Source organism: Canis lupus, chromosome 5 (assembly GCF_003254725.2).
Source record: "Canis lupus dingo isolate Sandy chromosome 5, ASM325472v2, whole genome shotgun sequence".
NCBI classification, from domain to species: Eukaryota; Metazoa; Chordata; class Mammalia; order Carnivora; family Canidae; genus Canis; species Canis lupus.
In genome coordinates this window covers 31094210-31118814 of record NC_064247.1, presented here as the reverse complement: position 1 = coordinate 31118814, position 24605 = coordinate 31094210, and the positions used below count along the sequence as shown (strand labels likewise).

General features: G+C 62.1%; 1 protein-coding gene across 3 annotated transcripts in view; it reads left to right on the top strand.

Moving 5' to 3' along the window:
* Nucleotides 1-20735, top strand: part of WSCD1 (WSC domain containing 1) — a 30817-nt gene extending 10082 nt beyond the window's left edge. For all 3 annotated transcript variants that reach the window (XM_049110081.1, XM_025462011.3, XM_049110080.1), the window contains exons 3-9: nt 3336-3450; nt 4949-5133; nt 6731-6852; nt 14706-14865; nt 15285-15449; nt 16047-16247; nt 17262-20735. In XM_049110081.1, the coding sequence (XP_048966038.1) occupies nt 3336-3450; nt 4949-5133; nt 6731-6852; nt 14706-14865; nt 15285-15449; nt 16047-16247; nt 17262-17614 (1301 nt within the window). In that variant the 3' untranslated portion in view covers nt 17615-20735. The remainder of the gene's footprint in view (nt 1-3335; nt 3451-4948; nt 5134-6730; nt 6853-14705; nt 14866-15284; nt 15450-16046; nt 16248-17261) is intronic.
* Nucleotides 20736-24605: the final 3870 nt, after the last annotated feature.

The following is a 24605-nucleotide window of genomic DNA, read 5'->3' as shown; positions in this document are numbered from 1 at the left end:
CAGGCTGGGGGGCGGACACCGATGGTGCATGCAGCCCACTGTGTGCAGGCCTGCCTGCCGAGTGTAAGCCTGCCCTAGCACCTGGGAGTCTGGGTCTCCATGCAGCCTGTACTACCCTGCCTCACTCAGACTAGAGTATGAACGACTGCTAGTCAGCATGGAGTCCTTGGGGAGCCGCTGTGAAGAAGCACAGGTGTTGACAATGGACCTGAGCTTGTCTCTTGGTGCTGGGGTCACTGGCTCTGTGACCCTGGGCAGACTGGTCTGCACTTCTTGGGGTTCCACGTGTGAGTCTACTAGGCTCTGTGCACTTGAGACCTGGGGGTAGGTCTTTATGACCTGGCCCTCAGAGGGCAGGGCAGGGGTGACCCTGTAGAGCCCCAGGGATCTCCCCCTAGTGAAGGGGTGGATGGGGTACACCAAGCCATGCTCAGGCCCGGAGGGTGGCGGTGCACTGCGGGTGTGGGATGGTCAGCACAGTGACCACCAGGAGCACCCGGGACCAGCGCAAGGAGGGTGAGTGGCCGGCTCAGCAGGAGCATGTGGGCGGCCCCCCACCCCCACCCAGGACAGGAGGAAGCGTGTGCGCCCTGGGGGTAGCGGGGGCATCCTGCAGAGCAGGGGGCCGCTGGCCTGTGATCCTGCCCCCCCCCCCCACCGAGCTTGTCACGAGCATGGTGCGCCCCCGGGCCAGCTGCTGGGGCTACAGACAAAGAGGGCGGCTCTTTGCGGCTGGGCAGGCGGCCACGCTCCTGGCCGGGGATCCTGCGGAGCGCGGAGGCTGCGGGAGGCCCATCCATCACCCGGCATTTCATTATACCTTGGACAACGTCCATAATGGAGTAAAATGTCAGGAAGTTTACTAGGGGAGAAATAGTAACTTCCCACCGCCAGTTTGTTTTTTATTGATAGTGATTCCCAAAGACGTTCCAATATCTCCAAAGCCATCGTTAACGGCCTCGCGGCGTGTCCGTGTTGATGTGCAAATGAACAGTTGCGGAGTCACAGACAATAATGCGCTGCCTCCGTTTTAGCTGAAAGCAATAAATCCGCCTCAGAATGTGTCCCAGCGTGTCCCCCGGATGTCCTCTCCCCGCCGCACACCCTCACCTCTGTCAGAGCTGGAGGAACCATTCGGTATTTTTCCAGGAGGGAGGGCTCACCTCCTCTTCCAAACGGAGCAGGCGCGTGGGTCTCAGGCCTGGTGCGCGGCCCGGGGTACGGCGAGTGGAGAGCCCGGCCTTGGAGTGTTTCCTCCCATCTCACACGTGTGGGTCATGGGCCGAGTATCCTGCGACGGTTTCCCGTCCCCGGAGTGGGCTGGGTCCCTGCCGGGTGGCACCAGAGCATGGGGAGCACACCCAGCTACACCCACTGAGTCCATCCCTGGAGTGAAGGAGGTGGTGCCCCTATCTCAGGGAGAAAGGAGTCCAGTCAGGAGGGGACGGCGCCCCGTTTGTCATTTAGAGTGAACCCAGTCCCACTGGGTGCCACCTTGCGCAGACCCCGCCTGCACGTGACCTCACCCTCTCCACCCTCCTGCGCCTGCCCCTCACAGTTGGGAGCAGACTCATGCACAGACTCGTGCCCCCCTGCCCCCAGACACGTCCCACCTCTGCCAGCCAGGACCCGGGGCCTGGAGCCCTGACCCCCGACTTGGTCTTGGGTGATCTCCCATCAAGGGCGACAAACGTTCAATGTGCTGTGGGCTTGGGTTTGGGGTTTAACTGAAAGCTGTAATAGGATCTCTTTGCTGAGCAACTCTCTAGAAATGTCTTCAATGAGGGTTTTCTCTCCCCAAGTAGGTGACTGGGGACGGCACTTCCCTGCAGTGGGGGAAGGGTGGTGCTGGTCTCAGGGGTCCCCATGCGGCCATAACCCCGAGGGCCCACATCCCGAGTGAGAGCCGGGGCCTGTGGACGCTCTGGGTGAGGGGCATCCCAGGGTGAAGGTGAGGGTGCACAACCTGCGGGAAGACACTGAGAAGGTGACCTCGGCCGCACCCTCCACGGCGTCCCCCTCGGTGACCCTGGCCTTGTGGGGTCCTGCCCCTGGCCACCCACTCACCTCCCGCTGCTCTGCATCTATTAGTCGGGGCCTGGGAGCTGCGGGCAGGTGTCGGGCAGACCCTCTGGGCCCCTCCCCGTCCTTGCAGGACTCACCTAACCCTGGGGCCCTGACCCACCTTGGACAGTGGGCGCTTGTGCCAACGGTGTGCCGGGCCCGGTGGGGACCCTGGTGGACACAGTGGCGCCCGTCAGGGACAGGCAGGAAACAGAGGGCGGTTATGGGCAGGGGGAAGGCATAGGTCCATGCTGAGGGCAAGGGAAGTGGCTCGGGTGGGGTGGGGCAGGTGGCAGGCCTTTATCCATTGGGCCGCTAGGGAACCGGAGGGAGGCACAGAGCATTGCCTTGCGTAGCAGAGGTCAGAAGTGGAGTTAGGTGTGACACTCACAGACAGGGCGATCACCCTGGATTCAGCCCCGGGAAGGAAGGCTGGGACCTGCGTCTCCAAACCCCTTGGCAGGAGGCCTGCTCCTGCTCCAGACTGGGATCCCAGAGGCTGTGGGCAGAGCATCCTCCTGCCACAAAGCTGTCCAGGAGCCGCGGGCCGCCTTGGGCGTCACTCCCCAGAGGCAGCGTGTGCTACATGAGTGCCCTTCCAGACGTCCTGGGGGTGATAGGCAGCATCTGCCCATGGGCGCCCCATCCTCGTCTCTGCACAGCACTGGCATGCGTGGCATGGGACCCAGCGAGCTCCCGCACAGCGTGGCAGTGCCTTCACGCGCCCCATGCGCTGGCTCTGTGCTTGCAGTCTCTGGGCATCTCTGGGAGACTCCGCTGTGTCGGGAGACAGCTCCCTCTGCCCCGTAACTGTGGGGTGACACCGGCACCACCTGGCAGGGTCACACCCCCCAGGTCACCTTCCAGGGAGGGGCCAGAGGTGCCCGACTGCCGCACTACCGATTCCCTCCAGGGACTGCTGTCTCACAGCCTGGCAGACACATGTGGACTTCTCCAGCAACAGGGCTTCTGTCCTCCCCGCCCAGGACCACAGATTTTTTCTTGAACTCACTTTTTCCATTTGTGGGATGTTCTTTATTTCAGGGAAGGTCAGACTTTCCATGCCTGGCTTCTTCCCTCAGGGTTGTAGGGAGGCGACGTGACCTGCCGCAAGACCTTGGTGGAGGCCGGGCACCTTCCACGCCCGGGAGGTGGGCTGGCAGTGGACAGTAGTGTCAGGCTGATGCTGGGGGATGTGGGACCTATGCCCTGGGTCCTCTGAGGTCCCTGTCTCCCCCGGCCTGAGTCTCTGCTGTGCTTTCCGCCCGCAGGAATGTACGTTGGCTGCTTCAGTGACAGTGGCCGGGACAGGACCCTGAAGGGGGCCGTGTTCTTTGACCTGAGAAAGATGACCGTCTCCCACTGCCAGGATGCATGCGCCGAGCGGTGAGTAAGAGCTCCAGGCCGTCCAGCCGCCGGGAGGGAGGACAGTCCCCAAACCCGCCAGGTGGCCGGGAGCTGGACCATCAGCCTGGGCTTACTGATGCTGCAGCGCTGCCTGCGGGGACAGGGCCCGCTGTGCGGGGCAGGGGGCTTAGTGGGAGGTTCCTCACCCTGAGCCTCGGGTTACTTGTGTGTCCAGACATCGCCCAGGCCCCAGTCCTTGTGCCAGAACCAGCAGCTCGCCGGACTCAGCCGACACCCGCCTCTGTGAGGGAACGGCTCCCAGGTCACAGGTGGGGGGTTGGGTACAGGCATGTGCACTTGCACATGGGACACGTGTGTGCCAGCATCGAGGGGGGCGTGCACTTGGCTTGTTTCTGCCACATCACATTCCTCCTCGTGTGTGGTCTTGAGTCCCCATCACCGGCCGATCAGTTAGCTCCCATCAAGCCCGTTTTATAGATGGAGAAACTGAGGCCAAAACAGACAGGATGGGTCCTGGCTCAGCCTCGCAAAATAGACAGAATTGAAAGTGACTCTGGCAGTTTGGGGAACAGCCTACAGGTAGTAGGTGCTGGTCAGGGCCAGGAGGCCAGCAAGTGGCCACACAGGCACTGGGATTGTGTGGGGGTGAGGGTTTCACCTGGGTTTTCCGTGTTGGCCTGTGGAGCTGGGGGCGGGAAAGAGCAGGCCTCTTGGCAGGGCTGACGTCCCGAGGGGCACGTGGTTGGTCCCACCTGCAGTCTTTTTTTTTTTTTTTTTAATTTATTTTTTATTGGTGTTCAATTTACTAACATACAGAATAACCCCCAGTGCCCGTCACCCATTCACTCCCACCCCCCGCCCTCCTCCCCTTCTACCACCCCTAGTTCGTTTCCCAGTTAGCAGTCTTTACGTTCTGTCTCCCTTTCTGATATTTCCCACACATTTCTTCTCCCTTCCCTTATATTCCCTTTCACTATTATTTATATTCCCCAAATGAATGAGAACATATAATGTTTGTCCTTCTCCGACTGACTTACTTCACTCAGCATAATACCCTCCAGTTCCATCCACGTTGAAGCAAATCCACCTGCAGTCTTTCTTCACCTGTGCTGTTGCCACACCTGGTGGAGTGGGGACTCTGGGGGTCGCGGTCCCAAGAGGCAGGTGGTAGTCGCTTACAGTCGTGCTGGCTCAGGGAGGACCGACCATGGATGCTCCAGTGTTGGGCTACAGCAGCATTGCCACCAAGGCGCTGACCCATGCCACAAAGCAGGGCCCCGTCCCCTGGCCCAGAGCCCATTCAGGACACCCAGTGGCACCTCAGGGCAGGGTGCAGGCTGGCGAGGGCCCCGCGGGGCTGGCCGCTGCCCCACAGGGGAAGGTCTGCTCCCCACCTCGCTGGTGGCCCTCCAGTCTGGCTGACAACCAGCCCCTCACCCCACCTGACCCCAGCCCACGGTCGGTGCTGCGGGACCTGGGCCGCGACAGGAACCCAGCGGGGCTGCTCTCCCTGCAGGTCCTACGTGTACGCGGGCTTGGAGGCCGGGGCAGAGTGCTACTGCGGGAACCGGCTCCCGGTGACCAGCATGGGGCCCGAGGCGTGCAACCACGAGTGCAAAGGAGAAAAGGGCTCTGCATGTGGGGGCGTCGGCCGGCTGTCTGTGTACCGCGTGGAGGAGCTGCAGCCCGGCTCCAGGAAGCGTGAGTGTGCCGGCCTGCCCTGCCCTCTGCCCTGCGGCCTGAGGCACACGCAGGGTGCAGCCCTGCTGGGGGGCTCACGTAGGGGTGGGGGGTCAGGCTCAGCCAGGCCTGGGCCCCTGGCCTGTGGGTTGGTCACGCTTCTCTGGAGGCCTGGCCCTGCCACATGTCGGACATGCTATGTGGCCCTGGGCATCCTGCCTGCCCACTCTGGGCTCTGGTTCTTCGTAAAGCGTGGAGGCCCACCTGGCCGTGCAGCAGTGAGGCGGGCCTGGCGGCCTGACATGCCCTGGCTGTGGAGCGCCCAGATGTTCCAGGCAGACAGGAGCAATCCTCAGAAAGCCCAGGCCCCAGGAACAAAGAGGGGCCTGAGGGTGGCAGGGAGGCCCACACGGGAGGAGGTGCAGGGCCGTAGGCACAGAGTTGGAGTCAGAGCTGCCAACAGAGAGCTTCAGTTCTGTGGGAGAACAAAGCCCTGGAACTTTCTGTTCAAAAGCAAACAGGGGATCCCCAGGTGGCTCAGTGGTTTAGCACCTGTCTTTGACCCAGGGTGTGATCCTGGTGTCCCGGGATCGAGTCCTGCATCAGGCTCCCTGCATGGAGCCTGCTCCTCCCTCTGCCTGTGTCTCTGCCTCTCTCTCTCTGTGTCTCTCATGAATAAATAAATAAAATCTTAAAATAAATAAATAAAATCTTTAAAAAAAAAACCCAAAAAACAAAAGCAAACAGCAGCTGCTGTGTAGGGAGAGAGGAAGGTGGAACTGACCTGAGCAGGAGGGGAGGGGCAAGCAGACCTTGCAGGGAGCGGTGACCTGCAGGCCTACATGGTGGGGGGGCGGCGAGCATCCAGTGGGCATCCAAGTGATCGTCTGGTGGGTGTGGGGATGGCGTCAGGGTGAGCCTCTGGGTAGGCATTGGAGGGGCATCCAGGTGGGCGTCAGGGTGGGTGTCGGGGGTGGCATTGGGGCGGGCGTTGTTGGGGGCGTTGAGGTGGGGGTGGGGCGGGCATCAGGGCAGGCATCAGGGTGGATGTCCAGGGGATGTGGGCTAGGGGCTGGACCCTTCCACCTGGCCTGGAGGACAGCCTGGCAGGAGGCTTCCTTGAAGCATGGGCTCCAGGAGCTCCTGGCGGGAGTTGGATCAGAGACAAGAGGGTCTGACACGGCAGCACAGTGAGCCGATTGTGGTGGGATTTCACGCATCCGGGTCTAGTTCCTCCTCACGCCTGCACTGCAAAGACATGGAATTTTGCAGAATATCAGCCTCTTGGGTCACAGGGTGCAGAACCTGGCCCATAAGGGGCACAGAGTCCAGATCTGTGGAAGGAAGGAGGGAGGGACAGAGGGCTGGCTGGATGCTGTCCCCGAAGTGGGTGGGAGACGAAGACCTGAGGTCCACCCCTGATGGCAACCACAGTGACAAGGTTTGGGCGCCTGGGGTCTCAGGAGTCTGGCCTGCCAACCCCTGGCCGCAGTCTGCTCTCTGGTTTAGAACCCACCTGCTGACTGCGTGGGCACCCGGGTCAGACCCCGAAGCCACCTTCCCCCCCGTGACAGGCACCAACAAGGATCCTCATCAGCAACCCATTTTGTCCCTACAGGGAGGACCGTCACATACCGCGGATGCTTCAGGCTGCCGGAGAATGGCACCCACGCCTTCCCCGACTCCCTCGTGCAGGCCAACGCAACAGTGGAGGCGTGCTCGGGATTCTGTTCCCAGAAAGTAAGGCCACCTGTGACAGGTGCGCGCGGGGTGGGCTGCGTGGGGCAGGTGCGCAGGTGTCGGGGCAGGAGGGGGCGGTGAGGAGACCCCGGGAGGGCCTTGCGGCCTGTGCTAGCTGACAGCAGGGCCGCATGGCTCCCTGACGGCAGCTCTTGGCAAGGGCGTCGGGTGCTGGACTGACTGGTTTGTTAGTGAGAAGTGCTGGCCGGCTCAGAGGGAGCGGGAGGGTCACCTGCTTCACCTGAGGACGGGGCAGGGTGCTGAGCCTGGCTTCAGGGGCCATGGTCACGGGTGTGCTTTGGGCTCCGTCCGAGCTCAGGGGTGGGACGTGGCTCTGCAGAAGGTGGGTGGGGCACCTGGCACCGCAGCTCTGGGTGGGACACAGTGGTCAAGGCCAGACAGGACCCCCGGAGCGCTGAGGTCTGGGGCCGGGTCCAGCGGCCCTGCGGGTGGCCCCTGTGGGGGGCAGTAGGCTGCTGTGAGGACTGTGACCAGAGGCTGATGGTGACATCGTTCATCCAGCTGCTGTGCGTCCCTCACCAGGCAGCAACCCCGCCTGATCCTTCTGACGGCCCCTCCAGCGGGCACTAGGATGCGCTGCGTTTTTGGGTGAGGGAGCGGAGGCAGAGGGGCTGGGCATGCTGTCCGAGGTCACGCGCCCCTACATGGGCGAGCCGGGATGTGGACCCAGCCAGTGCCTGGTGCTGTAGGGAACCCCGAGAGGCGCGCCCTCCTTGGCACCCCTTGAGATGTCCCCCCTGGAGGCCAACACACAGTCTTTCTGCGCTTCCCACCCAGGCTGCAGCCTTTGAGGTGGGTCTCTGCGTCTGCAGCAGCTCGGGATTTCTGGGGCGTTCTTGGGGCTCACACCATCTGGCTGCTCACAGCTTCTCAAGAGCACCCACAGGGACCAGACCTGCAGGTGTCTTATGTGCTTGGGGACCTGCGGTGACCTCTCAGGGCTCTGGGGGGACACTCCACCCCCCCACGTGCTGCCATCCCCTGGGGCATCAGGGGAGGGACGGACGGCTCCATGTCCCCGACCCACAGCCCATGGCAGGGCCCAGGGACGGCTCCATCCATATTGGCAGGGAGAGCACTTTCCTGCTCTTCTGCTCTGCTGTGCGGACATCCTGTTCTTCGTGTGACCAGTGCTCTGCTGTGGAGTGTTTCGGTTGTCTTCAGCGTGTGGCGTTTGCAAGCAGGGTTGCAGTGACCTCTTGGTGGGTGGGTTGTTCTGTGTTGCTGGATCCGTAGAACAAGACCCCAGGGGGATGCTGGGTCAGAGTCTGTGCATCCTTGTCCCAGTGGTAACCTCGGTCGTGCTGCGCTGGGCACAGAATGCGTGGCTTTGATGCCCTTGCCGCTGGTGCATGAGAGGCCAAGGAGGTGGCTTTGTGACGTCCAGGGGGAGCGGCTGCAGAGCAGTCCTGGGCCGAGTGCTCTGACCTGGGTAACCTGGGACCTGCACGATGGCTACAGACACAGAGTGTGCAGACTGGGGACCAGTTTCACCCTGACGGGGGCGGGCTCACACTGTCCTGAGCCATCTCGGGCTTCGGCACCTGAGGGTCTGCCGTCCAACGGGTCTCATGGACCAGGTACCTGCCTGGCCCGGCTGGTGCTGCTGGGGACTGTCTGGGTCAGACCGAGGTTGGAGGCGCATCCTGGGTTCTCAAAAACGGCTGCGGGGCCCCCACTGCACACACAGGCCTGCCTCCCCCTCCCCTGTACCGTGGATGTGGCTGGAAGAGGGGGTCTGGAGTCCTGTTGCCATCCACAGGACTTCCAGCTTTGAAGCTGAGGGCAGGTCTTAGCAGGACATGTATAGTGGATGGAGGGTTGTGGGCAAACCCTGGGGTGGGGGGCGCACAGCTCAGCACCCGGAAGGGCTGGGGCAGGCCCGGAGGGTCAGCGGCCCCCGCGGGGGATGGTGACCTGTTGAGGGGTGCCGCTCCTGGAAGGGACGGAGCTGGAGGACATGATAGGAGCCGGCAGGCAGATGAGGGCGAGCAGAGTGCACAGAGCGGGAGCTGCGTGTGTACAGTGGGCGCGGGGGCCGTGGCCGGGTCCAGGTGCATGTCTTCAAGTAAGCGGGGGTTGTGACAGCCGCAGGGAGGGCTGGCTATGGTAGGATGCTCTGGAGATGTACTCTGGAGACCCAGGGGGCACTTGACATACCACGGAGGGTGGCCTATGACCTGGCTCTGGACCCGGGGTCCAGGTAGGCAGGGAGGACACAGAGGGTCACGCAGCCAGGTGAAGCTACCTTCTACCCAGTGTGGTGACCTCTGTTCCCAGCCTGCTGTACCCCTCAACCTTGTGCCCTGTGGCATCCATGTAATGTGCCTGGCCTCTAGGCGGCCGCCAGGTTGGATTCCGTGGGGTCTAGGGGCACCCACGTCAGCCTGCAGCAAGGGCGCTTCCTGGTAGATTGTGTCCCCATGGACAGGGGCGCAGCACCCCCAGTGCGAGGCCAAGGCTGGGCTCAGGTGGGGCTTCACAGGGACCAGCCTATGCCGTGGCCACCTTGCGGCACCCCGCTTCCCAGTGCCTTGGGAGTCCTGCTTCTGGCCCTGGATGAAAGCCTCTACTGTTGTTCAGTGGTTACGATGGTTCAGGAACTCCAGGATATGGCCAGACAGGATGCCTGGGGCACCATCAGCCCCCCCAACATCGTCTGAACCCAGAGAAGCCATCTGCTCTGACTTTCTGCAGTCTCGGGAGAGACCTGCCTTGTCTCCGTTCCTGGATCTGGGATGGTGGTTTTGGGGCTGGTATTTATGTGCAGGCCCCGCGGTGGGGCCCAGGGACTCAGGCACCATCGGCGATCCAACTGCTGACACCTGCTGCTCCTCCAGCAACCCTGCGTGCGGCTGACCCCTGCTGCCCGACCCACCTGGATCCCCGCAGGCGCAGTCTGTTCCCTGGGGGCAGGTGGGGGCACTGCCTCTGCGGCTCTGCCAAGGGTCAGGTCAGTAAGGGTCTGGGTTTTGTGAATTAACTGCCTGGACATTCGCAAGTTTTCCCTTTGCGAAAATGCTGGACAGTCCTTCATCGGGGGACGATCCCGCACAGCTTTGGGTTTCTTACACTGTTTCTGCAGTAGATCTGTCGACGTTGTACCATGTGTATCTTTAAACAAAATGTATTATTTTTCGGGGGGTTGGTGGTGACAAAGGCATATCTATTTTAGAAAATTTCGAAAATTTTGAAATGCAAAATTACATGAAAACTCAATGGTAACTTTACCACATCGGAGAAAACCACCAATAATATTTCACAGCCTCTGGTCTTCTACCTTTGTGGAATTCGCTTCTCAAAAATTGATGTTTGGGGGCCCTTGGGTGGCCTCGTCGGTCGAGCGTTTGACTCTTAAACTCAGCTCAGGTCATGACCTCGGGGTCGTGGGTTCAAGCCCTGCATTGGGCTCCATGCTCGTCGTGGAGGCTGCTCAAAAAAAGAAGGAATGTCTCCTTCCATTTCCCCCCTCTGTGATACGTGCCCCCTGTGGCTGCAATGCACGCCTCCTCCTGTTGGGCCACCTGTTGCCGCGACCCTTCCTAAAGGTGGACCCGTGAGCAGGTGCACAGCCGTTTGCTGCGTCATCACACGTGGAATCGCTGTTGTGAAGGAGTTGTGTGTCCCCATCCCCTAAGTCACCCCTGAGACTTGAGGTGTGTTTCCAGGAGTGAGTCACCCGGCCTCGCTCTGACTTGGGTCAGTGACCCGGATGCGTGTCCCTGTGCAGCCATGTCCTTGCTTTGCAGTCCTGGCCAGTGCGTGGCCTTGAGCCATGGCATTGTCACTGACTGTCATGGATGCGATTCGAAGCTGTGGGTTCCTGGCGTCGAGCGTGGGCTGGTCCCGCCTCTGGACCTGCCTCTGCAACCCCATGGTCCCCACTTTGCAGCCAGACGGCAAGAGCCTCAGATCAGCAGGAGACAAGGATGAGGTGTCATGTTCCGCGGACGGGCTCTGGTTCACCCTGACGCTCGCCTGCCAGCAGAAGTCCGCCCTCCACTCCCATCCCCGCAGCCACCCCCGAGTACCTCCTTCCCTTTGGGCCTCAACGTCCAGGCCTGCCTTGGAGCAAAAGCAGGTGGGAGATCCGTCCGGGTGAGCTCCGTGCTGGTTCAAAGACTTCACCAAAACCTCCCACCTTGCACTCATCTGTGTCCACAGAGTTGAGTGTGGAGTGTGGCAGAGCCCTGGGCAGCTCTGTCCAGCTTGGCCTCACGGTCTGAAGTCCTGGCCTCCTCGCCTCCACCTGCCCTCCTGAGGCCTCGAGTCCTGATTCTGGACGTTTCTGGGAGTCCCTGGAATCCTGGAGACTGACAGCAGGGGAGATGCTCAGGGCTGCTGGCCTGCTGGGACGTCACTCCCGAGCCTAACCACGACCACGCTCTGCACGTGGGCCCCCGGCACCTAGGACCCGGCCCCTGCTGTGCCGTGACCCGACGCGGGGCCCAGGCTCTGGATGCAGTTCCAGGCAGCAGGAGGACGTGTCCCCCACCCCAACCCTGACAGGTTGAGCCGGTCCCCTCTTCATGCCTGGGATGTTAACAGTCCCACGTCCGCGTCCCAGATTCCTCCTCCCGCCTCCCCTCCTCTGATCGTCTTCTTGCGCGGGAGCTGGCAGAGAGGAGCTTCATCAATATTTAATCTTTATGGAAATCACGTCCTAGAAATCCCCAAGGGGCTGAAAATTGTTCTGTGTTTTCAGAACCCAGGGATGTCGCTGAAGCAGGCACGTTGTAAATAAAATCACGTTAGTGTCTGCGGCTCCCCTTGCTCTGCACACGCCTGGGAACTCGACTGTCTCATCCACTCGTGGAGGCCGAGGGGCCGGGGTCACTGGTGGGGGCAGCCCAAGCCGGCCCGAGGGTGCGGGGTCATGGGGTGGCCCTAAGGCCAGGGAGGGGTCCTGCGGTGGCATTTTGTTCTCTGAGCAGAGCCCAGGATGCTGGCAGGTGAGGCCCTGCCTGGGTTTGCTGCTGTCTGTGCGTCCCTCCAGGAGTCTGGTGCCCACGCACGCTGGAGGCACCTCAGGGGACACTTGTCTGCCCGCCGGTGTATTCGTCAGACACTCACGGGGCGTTCACTGGGTGCAGACCTGCTGGAGCACACAACACAGCACGGTGTGCCCGCGTCACTCGATCCTGCCAGCACGCCCGTGGACGTGGCACACAGGGCCCAGGGACCACCCGATGCATGGGAGCCAGTGGAGCGCCCGATGGCGCGTCTGTACACGGACTGCGACGCTGCAGTAATAAGGAACTGTCCCAAAGGAGGCATCAGCGCACGAGGACTGGCACCCAGACTTGAGTGAAGGGAAAGTACGTGCTTCGGGATCCTGTTCTTGGGACTAGACCGACCGGGCACAAGAGTCAGAGCCGCAGCTGTTACAGGAGGGAGCGGGGGCAGGAGGGAACGGCGGCGCGCGTGTGCACGGGCATCAGAGCTGTGCGAACGTTCCCGTGGGACTGAGCTTTCCTCTGGGTCAGTAAGTCCTGCCTCTCAGGGAAATAACCAGAGGGCTCGCCCAGGGCATAGGGGGCTGGTGAGGGTGGGGAGGGTGTGTCGATGTGAAACAGGGTGGCCAGTGAAGGCCTGTCAGGGAAGGGAGCTTGAAAACGTGAGGCAGGGGCCTGAGCGCAGAGGGAGCTGCAGGTGCAAAGGTCCTGTGGTGCACAACCAGGGACCATAAGGACCCCAGTGTAGGAGCTCTCCACAGCTGCCCCAACAAAGTGCCATGGATGGGGGCTCGCCCTTCCTGGGGTTCTAGAAGCCAGAAGCCTGAGGTGGGGTGTCGGCAGGGCTGGTTTCTTCTCAGGCCTGCCTCTTGGGCTCACAGGTGGCCATCGTGTCCCTGTGTTCACACGGCCATCTGTCCATGTCCTAATGTCCTTATAATGACACTAGTCAGATGGGATCACACCTCCCACCCCGTGGCCCATTTTCACCGAATCACCTCTTTAAAGGCCCTGCCTCTGAAGACAGCAGCATCACGGGGAGCGGGAGGGGGAAAATGTGGGTTCGGGACAGATTCCGTGTGTGCAGAGTGCCAGCTCGGAGCCCTGCTGGTGCTGCTAACTGGCTTCCAGCCTCTGTGACATGCCACCCCCCCAACACCAGCCCCACTGTGGTGCCCAGGCATGTGGCCAGTGTGGGCTGGGGCCACTGGGGCCACAGGCATGCCTGACAGGTGTCCTGCGGTGAGACTTCCAGCCTCTCTCCATCCCAGGCGCAGGGGCCTTGGAGGGGAGCCCATGGGCAGAGTTCAGGGGTCAGACCCTGGGGTACCCTACACATGTGGGGGGACAGTGGAGGTCTTGAGATAAAAGCGGGGTGCCTAGGATGCATTGGGCTATCATCCCTTGTCCTCCCAACAGCAGGGAGTTCCTGCCCCCAGCTTGCAGGTGGGGAAACCGAGGCTTGGATGGGGCAGCTGTTGAGCTGTAGGGCTTTGTGTCAGGGTCTGACAAGTTACACACCTGCTGCTTCCTCCCTGGTCCCTGCGCTCATGAAGACCATAGACACCCGGAGCCACTGCCTCCCCCGTCCTCCATCCTCCGAAAATCCACGTCCTGAGCCTCGCCTAGCAAAGGCATGGAGAGCAGGGCTGCGGCCCCGGGGGAGCGGGAGAGCTGTGAGGAGACTGGAGGGAAGCGAGGTCCTCTGCCTCTTCTAGGCAGGCCACCCGCAGGTCTTGTCTGTGTCACAGATGGAGAGGCTAGGGTTCCAGGAGGTCCCACAGCTGTTCCAGGGCTTCTCCAATGTGAGAAGGAGCTCGGTGCTGGAGCAGGGATGGGCATGCGTGGTGGGGGTGTGCAGGGATGTGCAGGGGTATGGGGGGTGCACAGGGGTGCATGGTGGGGGTGAGGAGTGCACAGGGGTGCATGGTGGGGATGAGCAGGGTGCGTGGTGGGGGTGAGCAGGGTTGCATGGTGAGGGTGAAGGTGAGTGCATAGGGGTGCGTGGTGGGGGCATGCAGGGGTTTGTGGTGGAGTGTGCAGTGTCAGAACAGTTCAGGGTCTCTCCCGTCCCTGGGGTGGGAACCCTGGGAACTCCTGGCAGGGGCAAAGCCACCCGCAGGCGTGCTGGAGGAGCAGGGAGGCAGGGAGGGGCTCTCGTGGGGGCTGCAGGGCACTGGGGTCACAGGGGCAGGCCCCGTGTTGCCCTCCTGCTGTCCGTGGGGGGACTCAGCCCATGGTGTCCCCATGGAGATCCCGGCTCTGCCAGGCCTTGCTCAGAAAAACATGATTGATTGTCTTTTTACTTATTTATGAGACTTTTGTTGTGAGCGAGAGACGACGAGGCCTGTGTGGCACGGCTTCAGCCGTGAGGGGCTTTCTGGCCTCCCGCCTCCCCCTCTGCTGGTGTGGCCAGCCTTCCTGTCTGCAGGAGGCAGGACGGGCAGGGGCGAGTGAGGCTGGTGTCCCTCCCTGGTGCCCGTCCCCCAGAACATCCGCCTCACCACCCAGCCCCACTATGACCTGGCCCTGCACCCCCACCTCTGCAGGAGGGTTGGGCTCCCCCGACTCCAACGTGGCCCATGCTGCCCAGTCCTGCCCCCGCCCAGGCTTCTCCATCCCATCCTGACCCCCCACACACACCCCTACCTGCTCCTGCCCACACTCCTGCTGGCAGGAGGACTCCTCTGGGATGGCCATGCCCGGCTCCATCCACGCGGGGACTGCTGAGGGGTCCACAGCCTCTGGAAGCTGCTGGGGGTAGAGGCCGTGTCCCCCCCGGCTCGTCATCCCTGTGGATCCTGCGTGTCCCCCCAGCCCTGGGTCCAGGAGGCCTGGCCCCCCGCGCCCCAGCTGCTCTCACCCCTCGCCCCCCAGGAGTTCCCTCTGGCCGTCCTCCGGGGCTGGGAGTGCTACTGCGCGTACCCCACGCCTCAGTTCAGCCTTCGGGATGCCGTGGACAGCTCGCTGTGTGGCCAGGAGCCTGAGCTACAGAGGCTGGCTGAGTACTGCGAGGTCTACCAGACGCCCGTGCAGGGTGAGTTGGGGACGGGAGACGCACTGTGTGGGGCCCCCACCCCGTGTCCACCACGGTTTGCCCTCCAGGGGTTTGGGGATGCCAATGTGGCTGTGTGCAGTCCTGGGGAGGGCAGGGAAGGGGAGGGCAGGGGAGGCCACCACCGTCCCTGGAGGCACCTGACCTTTTCCTGAGTCGGGGAGAAGGTGGTTTGAGGACGGGCAGGGGAATGGAGAGGCAGGGCCCGGCCATTGCCCTGTTCTGGAGCTTTCTGTGCTGTGGCTCAGGGCTTGCCGAGGCCACAGAGACCAAGCAGCAGCGGAGCTGCCCTGGGCGGAAACCCCGTCTTCCCTGGGCCTGCCTCAACTTCCCCAGTGTGAAGCAGGGTCTGGGGGCAGCCAGTCCCCTGGGCATTCGGTGGCCAGCCTGTGCACTTGCAGACACCCGCTGCACTGACCGGAGGTTCCTGCCCACCAAGTCCAAGGTGTTTGTGGCTTTGTCGAGCTTCCCAGGTGCCGGGAACACGTGGGCGCGGCACCTCATCGAGCATGCCACAGGCTTCTACACCGGAAGCTACTACTTTGACGGGACCCTGTACAACAAAGGTGAGCGACAGCTGCCAGCAGAGGGTCCCCCGGAGGGTCAGGGAACCTGCACAGCTAACATGCTCCCAGCTCGCGGGTTCCCAAGAGCCCCTGTGTGCGGTGGCCCCACACGCAGCCCCCTCCACCCCCAATGTCATGTCTAACTGAGCACAGCAGCATCCTGTGGGTGCACGTGTGGCTCTGTGATGGAGGGTGGGCCCGGTATGGGGCCACGGCATAAGGGCAGAGGGCAGGGCAGCCGTGGCTTATGGCCTGGCCCCTGGTGACTGCACGCCGGCCCCACTGCCAGAGGTGGGAAGGAGACAGGCCTCCCAGGGACACACGTGCCCTGGTTGTGCCACTGCACTGCTGTGGGATCTGAGGCAGGGCACGTGCCCTCTCAGGGCCACACCTGCAGCCACGACTAACTCACAGGTGATTTGCTGTGCTTGTGTGGCATCGCCATGCAAACGCCCCCATGGACCACGCATCTCCGCATCTAGGGGGCATCGGGCTTCTGTGCCCTGACCTCGGGGTCTCCTGGAGGTGCGTTCAGCTCGGCCTGCTGCCATGGCAGGGCCCTGGCGCCTTCCTCAGGGGCCTCCCCTCCCTGTGCAGGGTTCAAGGGTGAGAAAGACCACTGGCGCAGCCGGCGCACCATCTGCGTGAAGACCCATGAGAGCGGCAGGAGGGAGATTGAGATGTTCGATTCAGCCATCCTGCTGATCCGGAACCCGTACAGGTCCCTGGTGGCCGAGTTCAACCGCAAGTGTGCCGGGCACCTGGGCTATGCGGCCGATCGCAACTGGAAGAGCAAAGGTAGGTGGCAGGGGCAGGTGGGGGGCGTTCCATGCAGCTTTATCTGGTGCAGACACATGTCCCCTATCCTGCTGGGGTCGGACTGGCAGTCCCGGCCTCTGCCTGCCACCCCAGGCACCACAGTGCGGTCAAAACATGGGTCTGCATGGCAAGTGACAGGATACCAGGTGGTCAGTGGGGACTTGGAGCCATAGGGTAGGCAGGCCGTCACCACAGACTCCAGCCCTTGCCTCCCGGTGCCTCCTGCTGCCCCTGCCCCTTGCTGACCTCCTGGATACAGGACACTGAGCTCCAGTCCCTCCTTGGCTCTCACAAGCCTCGGTTTGCTCATCTGAGAAACCAGGGAGACCCTGAGCTCAGGGTCATCGAGAAGGCTCCTGGGGCACATGAGGTGTGCTGGCGGCTCGGTTACACCAGCTGTGTCGGGGCCGGTCTTCACGTTTGCACCTTCCCACCAACACAGAGAGCCTGCCGATCGAGCTGCACTAGGACCCCCGGCATAGAGTGTCTGTGAACGTCGGCAGCTGTCCCTCTGGTCCTTCATGGCGCTTCCTGCCACTCGGCAGGGTCATGGGGTACACTGACGATACCGCCACCAGACACGGTGGGGGCCTCGTTCACTGAGCTTCCCAGGAGGACCCAGGGCAGGCGATTGGGCCGGAGTGCATCCTTGCCGCAGCCCTGCTCATCCCCGTCACCCGCGCTGGACGGGCATAGCTGGTGGGGGAAAGGTGAAGGCAGCGAGGGTCATCTGGTTTCCCAGTCATCCTAACGCCGCTGTGGCTCCCCCGGCCCCAGCGTGGGCCCAGCGTTCAGGGACTCCCGGTCCACGGCAGAGGGAAGCAGTTCGGCTGGTCTCGGTCCACATCTGTCCTGGCACGGTGCGCCCGCGGCCGTGGCCACGTGACCCAGGCCAGCCCGGGGTGCTGCTCGCGCTCCCTGTGGGTTGTCACAGGGCCTTGTCCGTCGGGTGCCCGGGAGGCTGGCCTGACAGGCACCGTCTCTCCCGCTCAGAGTGGCCGGACTTCGTCAACAGCTACGCGGCGTGGTGGTCGTCGCACGTGCTGGACTGGCTGCGGTACGGCAAGCGGCTGCTGGTGGTGCACTACGAGGAGCTGCGCCACAGCCTGCTGCCCACGCTGCGGGAGATGGTGGCCTTCCTCAACGTGTCTGTGAGCGAGGAGCGGCTGCTCTGCGTGGAGAACAACAAGGAGGGCAGCTTCCGGCGGCGCGGCCGGCGCCCCCACGACCCCGAGCCCTTCACCCCTGAGATGAGGGCGCTGATCGACGGCTACATCCGGACGGTGGACAAGGCGCTGCGTGAGCACGGCGGGGCCGGGCTTCCCGGCGAGTACGTGCCCAGATGACGGCTCGGCAGCTCTGTCCGTGCCCGCCTGGACGCTGCAGGACCCTCGGTGTGTGCACATGCCACGGTGTGCTCACAGGGCCACGCAGGGGGCTGGACACGCTCGGACATGCAGGCGTGGGTTCCCGGGCTCCCAGGCTCCTGTTTCCCGCTGCGGACTTGCTAGCCGGGCTCCTTGCCCTGAATGCAGGGCCAGGTGGGCGTCGGCACCGTGGGCAGGTGCTGCTGGGCCCCACAACTCTGACAGCACGTCCGACACCCGACAAATGCATGTGGTGTGACCACCAGGCACCACGGTCAGCAGCCCCGCCTCTCCCTCCTCTGCAGACAGGCCGGCAGCACTGGACACCGAGCAGGATCCCCCAACACTGACCTCAGGACCTGTGCCAAGCTCTGCACCCCCACCCTGTCCACATCTGCAGTCCCTGCAGGGCCCCCTGCCTGACTCCCAGAAGTGGTCTAAGGGTGCGAGGACAGGAGGGGCTGGCTTCAGGGGAGCCCCAGGCCTCAGGGGTTGCAAGGGGTTGCAAACCCCTCTCAGGGGGTGCTCAGGGTACACATGGAGAGACCTGGGGGCTGTCCTGCTCCCTGTGGGGTCCCATGGGCCGTGTCCCCCTGGACACACCCCTGGGGGGAGTCTGCCCTGCGGCCAAGCCCTCGGTGTTCACCCCACGCCGTCCCTGGGCCTCCTGGTCACACCCCGGTCTCTGTGCCCCTCCTGGAGGAAGGCCCCTCAGGGATGCTGCTGCCTGTGGTGTGCCAGCCGGAGCAGGGGGCAGAGGAGAGGCCCCCAGCTCACAGCCTCAGGGACCGGGCAGGGCTCACCAGAAACCGCAGTGACCTGCTGGCAGAGGAGCTTGTGTGCTGTGTGGGCGGGGTTGGCACCTGGGCTGGGGGCTCTGCAGGAATCACGCAGCACAGCAGAGGGAAGGGTGAGGAGGCTCAGGGAACAGAGGCATGAAGGACAGGTGGGTGGGGTGTGGCCGTGTGTCTGAGTCCATGCAGTGAGGACGGGAGCAGGAGGGTGGGGACAGAGCTGGAAACGCAGAAGGGGACTGTGCACACACCACCTGGCACTCAGCCTGGAGCACAGACAGCCTCCTTCATGGGCACCGTGGGTTCAGAGTGAGGCTGCGGAGACCAGGGCCCGGGCCAGAGGTGGTGGGTGTGGACCCCTGCGAGGGGCGTGACAGTGACTCTGGCTGGGCCCTTGGTCTGGCCTCCTGTGGCCTGAGCCAGGCTGCACCCAGGGGAGAAAATGAGGCACGAGATTTGGGAGAACCAGCACTGGGACACCCTGACCCTGCACCCTGCCAGCCACGGGAAGCCAAGAGCCACTGCAGCGAGGGTGGGCGGGGTGGAGAGCCCAGCAGGCTGCCCTTCCCAGAGGGAGGCCTCCATGCCCGCCCCGGCTCTGCTAAACCCACACTGGTGCCGAGCCAGTTCTGGGCCCTCTCATGGCTGTGCATGGCACACAGGTGGACATGCCAGGTCTTCGTAGACGTTTATGGGTGCGGCTGTGACTCCGCAGTCCAGCCTGGGAAGGGCCCCGATGGCACTCTTTCTCTGCAGTCGCAGGAAGGGGGGACCTGCCAGGAGTTAGACCTGCCGTGGAAGGCAGCCAGCACCAACGGGGTCCTGCAGCCCTGGGCAAACCTAGTCTCCAGGGGATGAGGGCCAGAAGCTGGCCACCTCCTGGGAATGGCCCCCTGGCTTTGGTCCTCTTCCTGGCCAACTGGATGGTTTGGGGAGAAGACCTAGATGCCAGGGAGGCCGGGAAGTGCAGCGGTGTGGCTGGAGGGCCACCCACTCTCCTGCCCACCCCGAGGTCAGGATAGCAGCAGCCCACTCCCCCGTAGATGGTCCATTTCCTGCTGCCAGGGGCCCAGAGACCTCCTCTCCCTCCAGGTGGAGAGCCACCTGCTCAGGCGCCTCGTGCTTCCTGGGCACCTTAGCCAGACATGCAGATGAGTAACTGCATGAGTGGGGATCAGTCTGCACCCGGGTCATGTCGAGTTGGTCCACACGGTCAGGCACCTGATATGGGGCTGGTGCTCCTGGGTGTTGGATGGGCAGGGACGTGCCCGGGACCTGGAAGTTACACAGACGTGTTAAGACATGTGATTTCCATGCATTTCACCTCCCGTTGTGGATCAATTTGGAAAAACCAAAATATGTAATTTTAGGAAACTAAAACACATTTCTGATAATCCCAGTGATGTGCAAATGAGACAGAAGAATAGACAGGCTCCCAGACCCCGGGAAGAAAGCTGCTTAATTATGTGAGCGTCTCGTAATGAAGCCTCTTACAGCTAAAATTAGACCGCGAGTGTGTGAATATGTGATGATGTTTGCACACCAGAATGCATTTCCCCCTTAACGGGAGCCGGAGCTGCTTGGTTCCCCAAGGGGGCCTGGGTGGGGGACGCGAGAGTGCCGGGGGTGGCCTTCGTGGCTGCAAGAATTCTGAGGATGCAGGTTTGCTCACTTGTGGCTGGAAGCTCATCGGGGTGTCACCGCGTGAGGCCTCCAGGGCCGGGGTCTGGGGCGGGTGGGTCAGGATCCACACTGATCACTACTTTGCACAGAACTGGCCGGCCCGGACAAGGTCCGAGTGAGGGGAACTCAGCCCGCCCACTGGGCAAGGCCGCATTCCGTGTGGTCTCAGCTCCCAGGCACACAATGAGGGGTGTGGTACACGGAGTCGGTTCCCCCCCCCCGTTCTCCCCATTTCTTTCCCCAGCAGCCCCGGTTTAGGTGGGGGGACCCCCAGCCTGGACAAAGTCAGAGTGCCTCTCTCCATTTCCCTGGCTACTGGCCGCTTCAGGGACGGTCACGTGAGCTCAGGCGGCCAGAGGGCACCCCAGGATACCCCAGGACATCAGGAGTTGTGGGTAGAGACTGCGTGTGTGCATGTGCGCCGCTGCTGGGACAGGAGGCAGGCAGCCCTGCGCCTGGAGAGGGGCCACCCCCAGCGCGAAGCTGGTTCTCCCGCAGGGGCCGTCGGGAGGCACAGTGAGCCGCGCCCCTTGTGGCACCGATGCGCGCTCCAGCTTTGCCTGCGATCGCCCTCCCTCTGGACGGTTTTGTTACACAAGCCAATAAATCCCCTTTATTATTCACATTGTGCTGAGTCGGGCTTCTGTTGGCGCCACGTTCCGACCGTCTCTGTGGCTGACACAGGTGAGGGCTGAGCCTCAGCCCGGCTCCAGCTGGGGGCCTGGGGACGGTGCCTTCTCCTGGAACGGGGCCGGGTGTGTGCTGCTCTGCAGGATGCTGGGCTCGGCCGGCCAGGACCAGCCGCGGTCGGTCACCACTCAGTAGGTCGCCCATATGTCCTCATAAAGTAACTCCTGTCATGTGCCCAGTGCCGACCAGCAACTGGATCGTTTAACCTTTAACCAATCCTTGTTGTCCCCTGGACAGTATGAGTGACCATGGAAGCATGGCCCTGTCGTGGTTTCCATACCTGCTTCTGTGGGGGATGTGCTGTGGGGCTGGGGGGAATCCTTTAATTAGTGGTTTTGGCTGGGTGGGGATGCGTCTGTGCCACAGTCCCTCGGGAGTGGGAGGTGGCCACGCAGCTTCAGGCAACTGCGAGGGGCGTGGGAACGTGAGAGGGCAGCGTGGCTGCCGTTGGAGGCAGGTGGGCTGATGTCAGTGAGCAGCAGCCCCTCCTCTGGCCCCGTCCTTCCCTCTTCAGATCAGAGGACAGAGTGTGCTCTGTGTGGCCCGTCTTCAAACCCTCCTCTGTGTCAGCCTACGACACAGGGCCCCAGGGTCCCAGGAAATCACCAGGATCCCCCACCCCCACCCCCGTACTCCTGTTTGTGGCCGAAGGCAGATGCGGCCCACCGGGGAGCCCCTACTGTGTGCACACTGCAGGATCCTGGGCCCCTGCCGGGGGGAAGTGAGCAGACCCCCCGGAGGAACAGTATCACTGCCCATGTACAAGGAGTCTCCACCTCAAAGATAAAAGCAGCCCCATCTGCTGCTGTTTGTGCAATCGCAAGTTGGACACGCAGCCTTCCCGAGGGGCCTTGGGTCCCTTGAGGTGTGCTCAGGTGCAGACGTCAGGGACGGGCCCGTGGTGATGGGATGTCACGGAGTTACAGAGACCTCGCCCCGGGTGTGCCTCGGTGGGGTGCACATTGTTTCCATTCCTGGGAGGAGAGAGTTAGCACTTCTACTTCACAGACAAGGGAAATGGGACTCGGGGTAGGCGGGTCTCCCATGAGGTTGCCCTGGCAGGATGAGCCAGCAGAGCGAGGGTGGGAGTGCGGGCTCCTTCCACGAAACCACCTGACCGCCCTGCTGCATCCCTATAACTCTTGGAGGCGTCGCCACAGATGGGCAAGTGTGCACACCCAGCTCATCTGCAAGCGACCCCATTAATCTCCCTGCTAGTTCTGTGCCAGGATACACTTGGTGGGCGCCTGAGCTCAGCGCCCAGGGCCATTTTATCAGCGCGCCGCCAGTACTTGAAGACCTGCCCAGAAGGAGCAGTGAGAGGGACTGTGACGTGCCCGGGGCATTCATCCTCCGTCCCAGCATCCCAGACCGCAGGGGGCCCGCCCCCCAGGTGTGTCCACCAGCAGGACAGGCAGGTGACCCTCAGCATCACGTGCCAGCCCTCCTGACCATGAGACAGGTGCCCGGTCACCTGCACTTTGGCATCAGGTCCCTCGGTGATCTTGTCCCCATAGACCAAGCCCCACACCCAGCTGATGTGACTCACACCCACCTCACAGGCAGGCACACCCCTGGATGGCAGCGGAGCAGCGGCTGCCTTCCTTCCTGCTGCCTCCACCCCCCCGCCCCACCCTCCCCCGTCCCACCTGCACTGTAGATCCAGCGGGGGCTTGAGATCACACCACACCAGCGTCCCCTGGCTGGTTTCCGCTGCCACGTGACACAGTACCTCCAAGCCCACAGCTCCAATTCCTCACTCCCTGGCACTGGGACTCCAGGGCTCAGCTCCATCCGTCCCTTGTGGCGGCCCTTTCCCACACATGCTGTCTCCATCCCACCACGCCGGGTGCTGGGGCCATTCTGCACTTTGATCCTCAAAAGTTATCATTTGCTCTTCACTGCATACAGCTCCCTTTAACCTGTCCGTTTCCATATGTGGGTTTTCTTTTAAATTCTTCGAACTCCTGGTTGATGCTGACCGCAGTCTGCACTGGCTTCATGGGTGGTGCCTCTTCACATCTACTCGCAGATACTAAACACACTTAGTGCTCCACTGACTCTGTTTCCTTGGGTGTGAGCTCCTCTCTCCGTTGACTTCATGGCCTCTTTCATGAGGCTGGTCCTCATCAGGGTTTGGGTGGCTCTGCCCTCATTACAGAGAGGAGGATGGTGCAGGGCCGACTGTCCTGGGGCCTCAGCCAACGACCCCTCAATCACCCCAAGGCCACCTTCTGCTCCCTGGTTCCACCCACTCCTGGTGGGATCTGCCTGCCTTTCCGAGGCACAAGCCAGGCGCCTGCTGGGCGCTCATGGCCTCTGACCATCCCGTCTGTGTGCCACCGCTCAGAGTCTGTCCCGTTGCTGTCCACAGCTGTCCAGCACAGCCGTGTCACTGTGTGGGTATAATTCAGGGGAGGGAAACGCTGAGCAAGTGCTTGCCTCACCAGCCGCAGTGAGAACCCGATCCCTGAACAGGCAAATCAGATCAGGTGACCGACGAGCCTCACGTGCCAGCAGGTGCTGTGTGACCTCGGGCAAGCATCCTCTCCCCCTCAATCCCAAGCTCCTCACTGAAAACAAAAACAACCTGAGAAGTTTGAGAGAAGAACTGTCTATGACCTCATCTGGCTGGGAGGTCCAACCACCTGGCAGACGAACACACCCCTGCACCTGCTCCAGACACTGGCCTGACCAGTCACGTTGTAACAGCCAGGCTTTCACTCAAGAGGCCAGTCTCTGTCAGGACTTCCCGAAAATGGACAGTGCATGGAAAGACATAAAATACTCCTAAAATACTCTTTGTGTATCCTTCTGTATTTTGTGTTCTAAATTTGATAATCACCATTTTTCAATTCACTTGAAAAGCTGTATTTACACGTCTACTCCTCTGGATTTTAAGGCAGTGGGGACAGGGATGGTGCTGTGCCCTGTACTGACCTTTCTAGTCTCGGCTCCTGGCCCAGGACTCGTATGTAGGAGGCGCAGCAAATGCCAGGGGAAGGAAGTAGGGATGTGTGGAAATCCTAAACCATCTGGCTTTTCTAGTATTCTAGGAAAACAGCCACTTCCTGGAAAATGTTGCCTCGTGCTTCCTGTTTGGAGTTGGGGGGACATGGCTAAAGACACCTGCTGAATTTCTGCACCTGTGTGTCAGGGTCAGTGCTGCGGGCAGAGCGGGGACAGACACCTGCTGCCCCCAAGCTCTCCGGAGCCTCGTTCCAACCCGAGGCCACCTGCTCCTGTTTGCACAACGGGAGACAAAGCAGCAGGGTTTTCTTCCAAAACCTGGTTGGTGGATGTTCGTGAAGATGGTCTAACGGCATCACCCAACCTTCGCCCCCGGTTCCACCGCTTGGTACCTGAAGCGGAACGTCAAACCTACAGCAATGCTTTTTCTTCTAAACAGAAACCTCCTTCTGTCAGAGGCCCCGAGGTATGACACGGAGACGCCCTCTTTCTCCTGAGGGCAGCGGAGGGCAAGTGTGTTTAGATACGTAACGAGGAGTGGGAAGGATGCTGTGTGGCTCCCAGACCATGCACACATGCTGGCCCGGCCGGGGAGGACCAGGCTTCTCTCCCAGCCCCACTGCCCAGGAGAGGGGGCGATGGTGGGGAATGCATGGCATCTGTCCCCCAGGCCCCTGCAGCCCCCACCCCAGCAGCAAACTTCACCATTAGTGACCCATCACCATGCAGCAAGTCACCCCAAAACAGCCACAACGTGAACCCACGGCTTCAAGCAAACATTCACAGACTCAGACTTGGTGTGTGTCAGGAATCCCTGGCAGGGCTTTCATGGG